Source organism: Phocoena sinus, chromosome X (genome assembly GCF_008692025.1).
Source record: "Phocoena sinus isolate mPhoSin1 chromosome X, mPhoSin1.pri, whole genome shotgun sequence".
NCBI classification, from domain to species: domain Eukaryota; kingdom Metazoa; phylum Chordata; class Mammalia; order Artiodactyla; family Phocoenidae; genus Phocoena; species Phocoena sinus.
Genome location: NC_045784.1, coordinates 1,987,508 through 2,002,674, shown reverse-complemented (window position 1 = coordinate 2,002,674; position 15,167 = coordinate 1,987,508). Strand labels below are relative to the sequence as shown.

At 45.0% G+C, this 15,167-nt stretch overlaps 1 protein-coding gene across 4 annotated transcripts in view; it reads left to right on the top strand.

Annotated features, from left to right (window-relative positions):
* PRKX (protein kinase X-linked) overlaps window positions 1–10,220 on the top strand; it is an 86,687-nt gene extending 76,467 nt beyond the window's left edge. For 2 of the 4 annotated variants that reach the window (XM_032621037.1, XM_032621033.1), the window contains exons 8-9: window positions 3,543–3,690; window positions 6,186–10,220. In XM_032621037.1, coding sequence (XP_032476928.1) covers window positions 3,543–3,668 — 126 coding nt within the window. In that variant the 3' untranslated portion in view covers window positions 3,669–3,690; window positions 6,186–10,220. Of the gene's footprint in view, window positions 1–3,542; window positions 3,691–3,840; window positions 3,860–5,460 lie in introns of those variants that run through there. The other 2 variants (XM_032621034.1, XM_032621035.1) reach the window with 2 other exon arrangements.
* The last annotated feature ends 4,947 nt before the right edge of the window (window positions 10,221–15,167 follow it).

Sequence of the window (15,167 nt, the reverse complement as noted above, 5' to 3'; positions counted from 1 at the left end):
AACCATCCCAAATCATTAATAAGCCAAGTTCCCTATTCAGGGGAGAGCTCAGCTAAAGAGTCACCTAATGGGGGGTTCAGACCCCAGTTTTGCAGTTGACGTTTTGGAGAACTGGCTCCATCCGTCCCTGGCTCTGAGACTATGATGAATCTCATCTGTTCCCTTTCTAAGGGGGAATAACACAGGTAGGACGTATGTCTCATACTTATGGACGGATATGGCACAGTGATGGTGGTAGCTTAGATGGAAAGTATTCTGAGGCCCTTCTTTCTTTGAACTTAATATGTGATTGACGGGTATCCTCAACAGCAATGTTTTCAACGTTGCACTTGGGCGCCAGTGGAGAGACTTAAAAAATGCTAATGCCTCGCCCCCAGCCCAGACTCTAGGGGTGGAACCGGTATTCATTTTGTTCAAGGTTTTAACTTTTATGTATTTTATTCTATTACACTGACTTACAAAATTGCCTAAGTAATATATTCGCATTGTTCAAAAACCAAATCAATATTAATAGGTATACATGGCCAGGCTGTCCCCTCCCAGCTGGCTATAGGTAACCACTTTTATTAGATTCTTCTGTGTATCCTTCAAAAGTTTCTTTAGGTTAATGTAAACTCAGGTGGATACACATATTCTTATTTTCTTCCTTTTTTAAAAAAAGTATTTTTATTTATTTATTTGGCTGTGTCGGGTCTTTAGTTGTGGCACGCAGGCTCTCTAGTTGTGGTGCGAGGGCTCCAGAGCACTCGGGCTCAGTAGTTGTGGCACACGGGCTCTCTAGTTGTGGCACGCAGGCTCTAGAGCACACGGGCTTAGTTGCCCCGTGGCACGTGGGATCTTAGTTCCCTGACCAGGGCTCGAACCCATGTCCCCTGCATTGGAAGGCGGATTCTTAGCCACTGGACCACCAGGGAAGTCCTTCTCCCTTTTTTAGAAACACAAAACCTACAGTTATACATGCACTATTCTAATTTTGCTTTTTTCATTTAACGATACGACCTCGAGATCTTCCCATATGCCTGGATAGCTTTTTCATTCTTTTTAAACCACATGGAACTCCTTTACGTGTCTCTACCATCGTTTACTTAACCAGACCTCAACTGACAGACACTTAATGCCGATTCCAGTCTCCTAAAAGGAATAATTTCATACATTTCTTTTGTGTTGAAGATGAATTTCCAGAAGTGAGATCCTTGGGTCAGAGGGCAAATGCGTTTGAAATCTAGGTACTTTTGCAGCATACTTCTCTGTAGAAATGACATCCTTTTGTGCTCCCAGGGAACTTGTTCTGAAAAAATGCCTCTTTCCCCCCAGCTCAAGAGTGATGAGTTATACAACTTTTGCAGTTTTGCCTAACTGATGGTTAAAAAGAGGTATCTCTGGGTGACTTTATTTTTATAGCTTTTTAAAAGTTCATCAAGTGATTCCAAATATGCCACCCAGATAGAGATACTCCCCTGGAGCCATTGACTGGGCTGGAAGCTTTCTGAAAGTCAGAATCATGTACCTTCTGTCCACGTGGTGCCTGGTTTATAGAAATAGCTCATTTATTGAATGCAGTGAGAAAGAATGAAGGAAAAGTCACCATTAAACTTACTCTGTGACTTTTAAAATCTTTATAAATCCTTAACCTCTTTTATGGAGCCAACCTAAGATCTATTCATGCGTGGGTTGGCCCATTTGGGGATGGGAGTTGTCTGCTGTGCGTATAAAGCGTGAACCTCACTAATTAGGCTTTCTGGCACGGAACTTCTGAGTCAGGTGAGGAACGTGGCACCTTCACCTGAAGTTCCTTGATGTTTCTGAGATGCTGACCGCTCCATAGTCTTTGCACTTTGATACACTCACCGAAATATACAAGTGACAAGAGGGTTTTCTTTCTTTCTTTTTTTTTTTTTTACATGAATAATTTTTAATTTACTTGACTGATTTGTGTGTCCACATAGCAGTTAAAATGTCCCCCCCTGGGATCCACGTATGAGCCCATGCTCTGTCAGGATTCTCCAGCTGCATCTGCTTTGCTGTGGTCTGTTAGGAAGCACGGAGCTTTGGGACAGGGACAAATCTAGGTCCTCGTCCTGGACTTGACTTGAGGATTCTAGCATCGTGAGCCTCAAGTGTCTTGTGAAACATCCAGGTTAGGACCCATCCTGCAGAGGAAGGGAGAGAGGGGTGGTGCTCACCACGTGTGTTAAAGGCTCTGGACAAAGCATAACAGTTTCATAGGATTAGAGAAAACTAGTTGGTGTCTGTGTGTGTTACAGAATCTTGGAGTTGGATGTATGCAGGAATCAGCAAAGTACAACCTGTGGGCCAAATCTGGCCCCTTGCTTGTTTTTTATAAATAAAGTTTTATTGGCACATAGCCACATCCATTTGTTTACAGATTGTCAATGGCTGCTTTCCCACTGCAATGGCAGCACTGAGTAGTCGCAACAGAAGTTGTATGGCCTGAAAAACAAGATGTTTTACTAACTGGCCCTTTATGGGAAAAGTTTGCTGACCCTCTTCTCAATCCCAATGCCTTCATTTTTATCAATGCAGGATTGTGGGTTGGCCTCTGAGATAATAAAACCCAAGTCTGGAGCTCTTTCCATCTTTCTGGAATTTTCCAAAGTGTGGCCACAGGACCAGCTACATCAGAATGTCCCCGACCTGGGAATCTGAATTTAACGAGCAGTCCAGGTGGTCCTCAGTTCTAGAATTTAAGAAGCAAGTGCTGGGTACCTTCCTTCTTCCCTAAATTCTTCAAACTGTGTAAGCATTCATCAATCTGATAGTTGACACCTCACTTGCAATATCTTTAATTCCAAGCTTTTCCTGTTCATAAACAAAGAAAAGCAGCTCTGTTGTTTTCCAGTTCTTTTTACATTTTCACATAAAGCTGTAGACATAGAGGGATGTATGGATAGACCTCGGAGATACTGTAAGCTTGGTTCCAGAGTACCACAATAAAGCGAGTCACGCTAATTTTTTGGTTTCGCAGCGCGTATAAAAGTTATGTATAGGGAATTCCCTGGTGGTCCAGTGGTTAGGACTGTGTGCTTTCACTACCAAGGGTGAGGGTTCGATCCCTGGTCCGGGAGCTAAGATTCCCGCAAACCAAGGCGTGGCCAAAAATTAAAAAGAAGAAAAATTAAGTTATGTACAATATATACTATCGTGTAATCTATTAACCATACAGTCACACTATGTCTAAAAAAAGTGTCCGTACCTTAATTCCAAAGTACAAAAGAAAATAAAACAAACACAATTTCAGTAGTAACATCAAAGATCACTGGTCACAGATCAACATAACAAATATAATCGTAGTGGAAAAGTTTGAACTGTGAGAATTGTCAAAATGTGACACAGACCCGAAGTGAGCCAGTGTGGTTGGAAAAAGGATCCCAATAGACTTGCTCAGGGTAGGGTTGCTGCAAAGCTTCCATTTGTAAAAAAACACAGTCTGTGCAAAGTGCAATAATGTGCGCTGAGCGTAATAACATCCTGGCACGCGCTGTTCCTCTGTAACACGGTGTTGGGTCTTGTTGATCCCCCAGCCTCCCATCGTGCCCAAAGTGTGCAGCGAGGGCGACACCTCCAACTTCGAAGCTTATCCCGAGAACGACTGGAACATGGCCCCTCCGGTGTCACAGAAAGATCTGGAAGTCTTCAAGAATTTCTGAGCATGGGCTCCCCACCTGGAAGGTATATCTTTTTTTTTTTTTTTTTTTTTTTTTTGAATATCAAGGCATCTCATTTCATTCATTAATTTTATCAGTTGAATTCTGTTTCTTTCTTTCTTTCTTTCTAACATATACATGTATCTATTCTTTTTCAAATTCTTTTCCCATTTAGGTTGTTACATAATACTGTACCCAGTTCCCTGTGCTCTACAGAAGGTCCTCGCTGGTTGAACTTATTTACAAAACAGAAACAGACTCATAGACTCAGAACGAACTTATGGTTACGGGGGGGCAGGGTCAGGGAGAGGGGGGAGGGATACATTGGGAGTTCGGGATTGATACGAACACTGCTGTATTTAAAATGGGTAACCGACAAGGAGTATGTTTATTTTTAGTAGTTAAAAATCAGCCAGGGGGCTTCCCTGGTGGCGCAGTGGTTGAGAGTCCGCCTGCCGATGCAGGGGACGCGGGTTCGTGCCCCGGTCCGGGAAGATCCCACATGCCGCGGAGCGGCTGCGCCCGTGAGCCATGGCCGCCGCGCCTGCGCGTCCGGAGCCTGTGCTCCGCAACGGGAGAGGCCACAACAGTGAGAGGCCCACGTACCGAAAAAAAAAAGAAAAAAAAATCAGCAAGGTTGACAGAACCTCATGTGCAGGAGGTCTTGCACAGACCGAGTGGGGCTTCTCTCCCCACTTCGGGCACGAGCGATGGAGCAGAACCAGCCCTAGTCCTTTCCAGGGCAGCAGAAGAAACAGCCGGTGTGTGTGGGCCGCTCGGCCAGAGCACCAGCCTCACCACCAGGATCTCACTCCCCGGACCGACCTGCCGGGGCAGGGTCTGTACCAGTACATACGGCTCCTAGGAGACCGGTGCGCCTACACATTTGAGAAGCATAGCTCTTGTGGCTGCTTCCTGGAATCCCCGAGGTCCAGACCACAGTACTTCCCAAGTATTTTCAGAAGGGCTCTTGGGTCTCTTTTTGTTAGAAAAGAATCAGCTGAGAACACCTCATAGGAAATTTGCTAAAGTTAATTTGAGATTGAAAAGAAATGACTTTCTCTTATTTCCACGAACCTTTGAAGGTCTATGCCTCTCTGACTTTGAAGGTCTAGTTTATTTAGTTAGTTATTGAGTTAGTTTAATTGCCTTTTATTTTTCTCCCTGGTATCTAGGGGTTGGTCTTTATTTTCTTAATTTTCAATTGAAGTATAGTTGATTTGCAATATTGTGTTAGTTTCAGGTGTAGCAAAGTGATTCCGTTGTATATATGTATATTTTTTTCAGATTGTTTTCCATTGTAGGTCTTTGCAACATACCGAGTAGAGTTTCCTGTGCTGTACAGTAGGTCCTTGTTGTTTATCTATTTTATACCTAGTAATGTGAATCTGTTCATCCCGAACTCCTAATAATTCCCTCCCCGTCTTTCCCCTTCGGTAACCATAAGTTTGTTTTCTGTGTCTGTGAGTCTGTTTCCGTTTTGTAAATAAGTTCATTTGTATCATTTTTTTCCCCCAGATTTATAGTGGAATTATTTTTAATGTACTTTGGCCAATGGCAGGGGCAGTATTTGATGACATTCTTGGTGACCCTCTGGAAGTCAGGAGACCATTTCGTGATCTCATTGCTTCCTGTTCGTGCAACCAGCTTGCATTTTGCTCTTCTAAAAGCCAGACACATTCGTATTTGAATGTCTCTCAGTCATTTTACCGGCTGGTATTTTCCGCTGAGCGATTAGATGTGATGATGCTATGCGAAAAGATATTCTTTCATGAAGCGAAATCTCATCCCACAGGTGAGACCCGAGTTCAGCTTCGTTACAGGATTCCGGAGCTCTGTTCTGGAGCTGTGTGACTGACTCGTGCATCTGTGTGTGGACTCCTGCTTTTCAGCAGGTGGAGATGGATGTTAAGACAGCTGGCAGGGGACCTCTCAGCTCTCTGTGCCTTGTAGTCCTCTTCATCATAAAATGTTTTTTCTGGTTGTATAATCCTACAGCAAAGCACATTGAAACTAGGATCTGTTTTTGTTTTGTTTTGTTTTGTTTTGCGGTACGCGGGCCTCTCACTGGTGTGGCCTCTCCCACTGCGGAGCGCAGGCTCAGCGGCCATGGCTCACGGGCCCAGCCGCTCCGCGGCACATGGGATCTTCCCGGACCGGGGCACGAACCCGCGTCTCCTGCATCGGCAGGCGGACTCTCAACCGCTGCGCCACCAGGGAAGCCCTAGGATCTGTTTTTGCTTGAGTGATGAATCTCCCTTCTCATCGTGGGTGAGGAGAGGCTAGTTCTGTGCATGTCAACACCATAGAACATTAAAAACCCACCTGTCAGATATTGTTCCATGTCTCTTATTGGGCATCTTCTCTCCTTAGAATTCAGGCTTGTGGGTCTTTGCAGTAAGAATTCCAAAGGAAAGTTGGGTTTCTTTCGTGCTATTATCGTTGTTGTTGCTCTTAGGATGTCAAACGTTACCCAGGTGTTTAAAAACTAACAAAATCCTTTGTCTAATTTCATGCCAGAAACAGGGTGATTTGAGCCTGCCTGGGACAGATGGCTGCCCCCAGGCAGACCTGAAGAAGCATCTTCTTAATGGGATAAGGACTTTTCCACATTTATATACACCCGGATGTATATAAAGAGATTGCAGAGCCATTGACATTTGTGGACCTAGAATTATTTAAGCAACTGGAAATCGACCGCATAGTAGGACATTTTGAAAAATGGTTTGGTTGTAGATTTTATCTTCTTTTTAGGCTTGTGTTCCTACTGGGATATCCTGGGGGTTTTTTTCTCATAGACTTTATAAGTTTGACCTGAACTTGTTCAGATACAACCACAAATTGCGTGTGTGTGCCTGTGCGTGTGTCTGTGTGTGTATAAAAAGGACGGTGTGCCTGGAGCAGGGAAATTGTGCAGTGAAGTAAATGTTCCTACTTTCCAGAGCCTGTGGTGTTTTCTGTTGCAGATTTTTTTTTCAAGAATCTATTCTCTTGGGGACAAATTTTAAAAGTATGATATGTGCATTTTTTATCATCTTATATGCATTGTATGGTTATATGTGAAGAAAGTATCATACGATGGTCTGTATCCAATATCTTCCATGCTTTGTGTCTGGTAGCCTTGGGTCATGAATCCAGGACGACAGGGAAGGAGATGTGGGTTTGGACTTTAGTGCAAGGCTAGCCATTGACCATGAATGTTATTCAAGGAATTTTCTCTATTGCATTAAAAAATCTCATACTCTGTAGGGGGATGGCTGTCTATTAATATTCCAGGTTAAATCCGTGGACCAAACTGCATCTCCCAGAGCAAACTCGTAGCTTTCTGTATTGGCTCAATGAACTTATGCAAATGTTTTCTTTTCCCTTTGGTTTTAGGAAAAGTAAGAAACAAAACGGGTACGATGGAAGTGTTTGAACCTCCCTCGTTTCTGCTTAGTTTTACTTCTTGTCAATGTTCAGTCCATCTGGTGTCATAGACCTGGTTGGCTTGTGCAGAATAACCGTTGGGTGAGATTCGTTTCTCTTTGGACGTGATGGTGAGGGTCCCCTGAGGAGTGCTCTGCTGTGCCTTCCCCTTAGCACTGATCATGAAAGCCAAGTGTTGAGTGGGTCGCCATGTGTGTGTTGCTGTTTAAATATGGGTCTTCCCAGAAGCAGTGCCTGGGCGGAGGTCCTTGGTGTCTGTCTGGTCCCTCATGCATTTCCTCCTCTACTCTCTGCTTCTGCTTTCTGATTCCAAACTTTGCTCTGAAAATCTAAAGGCGCCGCCCATATTCTGTTGGCTGTGAGTCAGCTGAAAACACAGCATTGCTCAAACCTGTTATGTATCCGATCGTAGGGCCCAACCACGGCCTTCTCCGTGGAGGTCTGTGCATTTAAGAAGTAGGTTCTAGAGCCTTCAGTGGCGGCAGGGATGCACCCGATAGATCTCCGAGATCTCCTCTCCTGCATCCTCCCTTTTCCTGCCAAGAAAGGTCCAGCTCCTTGGGCAGCCGGCATGGGGCAGAGTATGCCCCACAGGTGTGTTGGTGTCAAGTGTTGGGTGCCCCCTGAGCCCTCAGCCCCCTCCCAGGCCTCTGCAGCTCATGTGTTCTTGGGTTACCGGGCAGGTTCTTTGCCATCAACACTGTTTTTCCTGGGCTGGGCCAGGAAGGCTTTTCTTCCTATAGCCCTTGCCTACCTCTATGTCTTCTGCCGGCACATCTGGGGATGTGGAGAGCTGCCATTTGCAAAAAATCATACATTTTTTTTTTTACCGTAGCAAAAAATGTCAAAGGAGATGCAGTCACCTCTCACATTTGGCCAGTTTCCACTCACGAATCCAAAGACGAGGGCTGTGTGTATTTGAAGGAGACATGAAGGCAACTTATACCTATAAGAGCTTTAAATTGAAGACACTAAATCACCCCCTTCTCATAAATTACCTCGTCTTCAAAAACCAACTCCATAGGTGAGAGTGAGTCCAAAATTTAGTAAAAGAAACCCGCTCCAATGAGTAGCTCAATAAAAATTTATTTTCCAAGGGTGCGCTTGGATAAATGTTCCCACAGAACTGTATTTTCAGTCTGTACCTTTCAGGCACCGTGCTCTTTGGGTGAAGCCATGGGCCAACAGGGGCTAAAATTTTACTATGTAATCTCTGCACTGTTTCATCGTTGAATGTCAGAAGGTTAAATGAGCAAAGCAAACCTACACGGAGATGTAGACCCACAAGGAAAAACATGTCTTGTGTCTTCTGACTATAAAAATAAACAATTAGGGCTTCCCTGGTGGCGCAGTGGTTGAGAGTCTGCCTGCCGATGCAGGGGACGCGGGTTCGTGCCCCGGTCCAGGAGGATCCCACGTGCCGCGGAGCGGCTGGGCCCGTGAGCCATGGCCGCTGAGCCTGCGCGTCCGGAGCCTGTGCTCTGCAGCGGGAGAGGCCACAGCAGTGAGAGGCCCGCGTACCGCAAAAAAAAAAAAAAAAAAAAATTGTTAGGAGCCTTATGCTTAAAAAAATACAAAATAAATGAAACACCTTTCTTGAACACAATGCAAAATTGTGCATACACACGATCCCTATGCGTGTTTTTTTGGGTTTGCTCTTCCTGTCCAGGATTTAATTTATGAGATGAAAATTGTACAAGAATGCATGCAAACACACTGCCTTAATTTTGAACAAATACGCAGGGAAGACGAAAGTTCAAATGCATTGATGACTTGGTTCTTTAAAAACGTTGTCATTGACCATCAGCCACGCAAAACATTGAAAGTGAAGAGGAATTCCAAGAGTACCACATGGTGTTTGTCTCACCTTCCAGACCCTCAGGCCCATTTAATTATACGAAGCGTTACCTGCCGGTGACCAGGGCATAAATTAAATGGTCTGACGTAATGCAAAGATGGGTGTGATCTAAGTGAGTCTTAAGCACATGGCACGCTCCCTACGTATGACCCAAAAATTGTTCACTCCCTGGAGGCCTTCTGCCGTGTTCACATATCGGATCAAAAATAATCAGGGTGCAAAGTTTTGGAGAAAATTCACATCCATCAGCACAGCATTGAGAGCCGGGAAAGGACAGATTTATTTTTGTTTTCTGCAATTTTGACAAGTTGGTAAATGACAGTGCTATTTAAAAAGTCTTTAGGAAACACATGTATTGCAAGAGGTGGATCGAGGCGGGTCTTGTTTTCCTAAGGGGATTGTTGCCAGCCTGCTTTGATAGGCATCTGTAAAGCTGAGAAGGAGATGAAGTCACAGCTGGTCATATGGCATAACGCTCATGGTCACGGAAGCTGGAATCCCCCTCAGCAGAAATGTATCGTTTGCCAGCAATGGAAAAATCGTGATTTATGCTCTCCACATGTCAAAACACGCAAAAGAAACTCCAGTCACTAGGTAACAGGTGTCCATGTCACACCATCACGATGCTTTCAAACACCACCTCCTGTTGTGCTCCTGGGGCAGCTGCACCACCAGCTGTTTATAAATGTCTCGTGCAGTGTTTTGTTTCCTTCTGTCCGTCTGTTATGTCGGGACTCGCCTGCCGCCAGCCACAGCGTCACCAGTAGCGCTGAGCAGTTGAGTGAGGTGACGCACATTTGCCCTTTCTACGTACTACCTAAGTTGCCTCTCAGTGTGGAACCACTTTAACTGTGAAATACAGCTCCATCCTGTTCACGCGAGACCCCGACGCACCGCCCTGTAGGCACCGAGGGCCGCCCACCCAGGTGAACCCTGCAGGCTGCAGCAGATCCCACCAGAACATCACAATCCTCACGTTAGCTGCAGGTGCAGGAAAGACTGGATTTTTTTTTTTCCAGCCCTTTGATTTTGCATCGTGAAATTTGCACCACCACAGAAGCCCTTGATGGCTCCCAATTAAGATTTGAAGTGACATGCCTGCATTATTCTTTTTCCAGGGGTCCGTCTCCCTGGCGTGTATTTTACACCTGTCGGGCACATCCTACGAACTGTATGTACCCTCTGTCCCTGTTTCTGACTAATTAGTTCCACTTCCCTGGATGTTGTTGAGTTACGAGAAACAAAGAGAAGAACACATGCACAGTTGTCTTAATATGTTTGAGTAGTTGTGTGTGTGTGTGTCTGTCTGTCTGTCTGTCTTGTTGGAGGTGGAATGGGGGGGGATGCTTTCACCAAGCATAATGTTTTCGTATCAAGCTTGTTTTTGCAGACCCTGTGGGGTTGCATCCAAGGAGCAGTGCTTCCTAATCAAAAGGAAATACTCTGTAACGGTTTCCTCTAAATTATTGTGTCTTAAGATGTTCTGTTGATCTTCCATGGTGGACTTTTGTTATTTAAGTACAAGTCATTACATGTTTGTTTTTGCAACTGGGATGTGAAGCCTTTCTGCTCGCAGGCCGTCTTTCCTGGTCCCCTGAGATGCTTTTCCAGCTCTGCAGGGAGGTCAGAGCTTCCTTCTTTCTTGCGGGATGAAGCTCCTGGGCCAGTGTGGCACGTCCCCAGTGAGTCACACTGGGAGCCCCGCCGGGTCATCCCAGCTTCTCGTGTGGATTAAAAAACCCTGTCAGTTCCTTGCACAATGAAAATCACTGTGATTTGTATATATACCCTAGGAAAATTTTACTGCTGTCTAATTTATGGAATAATACTATTGATTCCAGGTTTGTTTAATAAAACTTTGTATCTTTTAAGATAAAGTCTGTCTCCGGTCTGGTTCTTTGGTCACAGGGGAAGCTGTAGCTTTTCTGCTTTCATCTAGCCTAGGTGTCGGGAGTCTTTCTTTTTCTTTTTAATTTTTTATATTTTACTGAGATATAATTGACCAAAAAATTATGTTTGTTTCAGGTTTACAGCATAATGATTCTATATACGTATATGTAGCAGAAAAACACCCCAGTATATCTATTTAACATCCGTCCCCTTACATAGTTATAAAATGTTTTTCTTGTGCTGAGAACTTTCAAATTCTCCCTTAAAACAAGTTTCAAACATATGATACAGTATTATTGTATTTTCTTCTGCAGAGGGCCAGATGGTTAATATTTTTGGCATTGCAGGACAAGCTGTGTGCAAAAGCGGCCCTAGACTGTATGTAAATGAAGGGGCGTGGCTGTGTTCCAATAAAGTTTTATTTATGAAAAGAGGCTGGGGGGCTGGATTTGGCCATGCTTTGCCAGCCTCTCATCTAGTACCCGAGGGTGTCTTTGCCGGTCGCCTTTGCAGTTTGTTCAAAATGTGCCTCCATCATTGTCATCAAAAACTAAAATATTTTAAAATTTCCTTCTCATGCCTCACGTAGCTTGGCACCCAGCTTTCCACGTTACCTTTGCATTTTGCTGAAAGATCCACCCTTCCTCAGTGTAAGTCAACCTGTGTGTGATTTATAGCATTCATGTCACACTGGTACAGCCAGGTAGCAAGCATCACACCAAAACGAGGGTCCCGTACGAGCCTGTTTATTACTTGGTGGCCACCCTTGTCCACCTCTGCTCATGGAATTCCTTTGGGAACGTCTCCACAGACAGGCATGGCAACTTAGGGTCTGGGTGCAAACCTTCTGGGAGTGACGATCTAGAATTTCTATAGAGTAGGTGCTTAGGGGGTGACATTCTGGTTTGGGAGAGAGAGAGAGAGAGTGTGTGTGTGTGTGTACGTGCGTGTACGTGTGTGTGTACGTGCACGCACACATCCGTGCATATTTCGGGAGAAAATGAGAAAGGGTTTTTGAGGGACTGATGGAGATGGTCCACGGGGTCTGTGTTGCGAAGCAGCTAAGTTCGTCTGTCTCCTCTGCCATTTTGGTTGCCCTCATTGGCTTCTTTTCTTTTCTTTCTCCTTTTTTTTCCGTAACCATACTCTGTTCGTGGAAGTCTAGAAGCCAATCTCATTTTGCGTTCTTGTTAAAGAATCCAACAACCTTGTCTCAAGAAGTTAAGGAAGAACAGGTGTGGTCTCAGTCCGAGGCTGCCTCAGGTATTGCCTGCAGAAAAAAAATTTTTCTTCTGTTTTTGGAGCTCCCCTCCATACAGGACAGTAAGATACCTGCTTTACAGGTTTTTTAAAAAAATTATTACTGTAATATAGTTGGCATGTAACATTCTGATAGGTGTGCCACGTGTTGGTTGATACATTTATATATTGCGGTATGATTGCCCTTGTAGCGATAGCTGTCATCTCTGTCAGGTTACCTAATTATCACTTTTGTGTGTGTGTATGTGGTGGGGATTATTAAGCACTAGTCTCTTAGTAAGGGTGACGTTTGTTATACAATATTATTGTCTATAATCACTGCGCTCTGCATTAAATCTCCAGGACTTATTTACCTACTAGTTGCAACTTTATACTCTGATCAACATCTCTCCTATTACCCGTCCACCCCGCAGCCCCAGCAACCACCTTTTAACTCTGTTTCTATGAATGTGACTTTCTTAGATTCTGCAGATAAGTGATATCATACCCTATTTGTCTTTCTCTGTCTGGCCTATTTCACTTAGCATAATGCCCTCTCGGTACATCTATGTTGTCAAGAATGGCAGGATTTCCTCTTTTATGGCCAAGTAATATTCCGTCGTGTGTGTCTGTGTGCCACATCTCATTTATTCATTCCTCTGTTGACAGACACTGAGGTTGTTTCCGTGTCTCGACTGTCGTGAATAGTGATGCTGTGAATCTGGGGGCGCAGATACCTCTTCAAAATGCAAATCAGAACCACAGTGAGATACGACCTCACACCTGTCAGAATGGCTATTATCAAAAAGATAACAAACAACAAATGCTGGAGAGGGTGTGGAGAAGAGAGAACCCTCCTGCACTGTGGCTGGGAATGTAAACTGGTGCAGCCACTATGGAGAACAACATGGAGGTGAGGTTCCTCAGAAATTAAAAGTAGAATTACCAAATGATCCAGCAATCCCACTCCTGGGCGCGGCTACCATTTAACATTTAAAAATAGGATAGGGCTTCCCTGGTGGCGCAGTGGTTGAGAGTCCGCCTGCCGATGCAGGGGACACGGGTTCGTGCCCCGGTCTGGGAGGATCCCACATGCCGCGGAGCGGCTGGGCCCGTGAGCCATGGCCGCTGAGCCTGCGCGTCGGAGCCTGTCCTCCGCAACGGGAGAGGCCACAGCAGTGAGAGGCCCGCGTAACGCATAAAAAAAAAAAAAAAAAAAAAAAAAAAAAAAAAAATAGGATATATCCGCCCCCTCCTTCAAAGGTAACAAAATCGAGGCCAAGAAAAACTAAGTTATTCACCCAGAGTCTCCTAGTTAATAAATCATGGAGCTGAGATTCAGACTCCACCCGACCCCTGCTCATTCCAATGCACCACATGACATTTCAATAATAAAAATATTAGGACCGTCATTGAAGAAACGAAGAACCAGATTCTCTATATTTGGAGGAAAACATTGGATGCCGGGCCAACTGTCAAATGCTGAAGACCTCCAGTCAGTGGATTGATAAAGAGCATTGACAGTTGGATGCTTTGCTTTGTCTTAAGGCAGAAAACCATGATCTACTTGAACCCTTTTGAAAGTCAGAGTTATTAACAGGCAAATTACCTTCCAGAAATGCAGGCGAGAGACTCTTTTGTAGACCTGTGAAGCTACGAGCACAGATAAACTTTTATTTTTAAATGGTGGTTAAAAAGTGCATCCCAGGAGATCTACCCTCAATAAAATTTTAAGTGCAAAGTACAGTATCGTCAAGTATAGATGTTACTGGACGCAAGTTCGTGTGCCCAACGTGCAGTGAGGCGAAACAAACCGGAACGTCAGGGTTTGCGGCAGAGAAAGGTTTATTGCAGGGCTTGCCAGGACACCGGTGGCCTGTGCTCAGAAAATCCCATACTCCCTGAAGGGTTTCAGCAAAGCATTTTTAAAGGCAAGGGGAGGGCGGGCTGGGGTTGTGGCACCTTCTTGGTGCTGGAATCCTTTGCTTTTGCATCTGTCCATGTAGGTCAGGTCACCATGTTCACGTACACCTCCAACAAGACACATGTTATTCTCTGTTCTGCAACCTTTTATCTCTATATGAACTGAAAAGTGTTTTACTGGTAAAGCTCAGAGCCCGGAGCGTGTGCCATCATGTATATTTCAGGCCACAGGCAACACTCTTTTACAAAAGGTGCAGAGCCAGCCTCACTGAGCACAGGCGACAGAGCACAAAGGTCAAAGGAACAGGTAACTGGTTTTCCCTGTTACGTAGGCACCGTCAAGTACAGCAGCTCCCTAGGATGTATTGCTCTCACGTAACCGAACTCTATACCCGTTGAACAGTGAGTGACTGCCTCCCACCGCTCCCCTGTCCCCACTGCCCTTGGCCCCTGGCACCCGCCTTTGGGGCTGGGTCTCGAATTTCACCCGAAATGTTTCCAGTTTTCAAGAACATCCTGGAGAATAGACTGGCTTTGGTATCTGGTTAGAAAGGTCTGGCTCGGAGCCCACTGCACATTCAGCTTTTATAGTCCCCCGGGGAGGGCGATGTCTCGGAAAGCCACCGGCTGAACAATGCTTCTTTCTCATGAATCAGAATTTGTGTGCAGGCTGTTTAAAACCAGTGCCTTAGAGAAAGCGGAAAAAAAAAAAAAAAATCCACAAAAGGCAGAGTTTTTAAAGTGACGTCCTTCCAGTAAGTGGGAAAGAACAAAGGTTAATTTGGCCCACGGAAGTCGGAATTTGGGCAGTTCTTATCCACTGTGCTTATTGTTGTCAAGGTGGAGAAGCACCACCCAGTGCCTAAAAGGCAAAGGGGGAGGATTGGCCTTGTGCAGGGTACATTCTAATACCCGAGAACTCTCCATTTCCTGGTGGCCAGATGCTTGTTTATTTTCTTAAACTGATACCCTTTTATTAAAAAAAAATTTATTATTTATTTTTGGCTGCGTTGGGTCTTCGTTGCTGCGCACGGGCTTCTCATTGCGGTGGCTTCTCTTGTTGCGGAGCACGGGCTTCAGTAGTTGTGGCTCGTGGGCTCAGTAGTTGTGGCTCGCGGGCTCTAGAGCACAGGCTCAGTAGTCGTGGTGCACGGGCTTAGTGG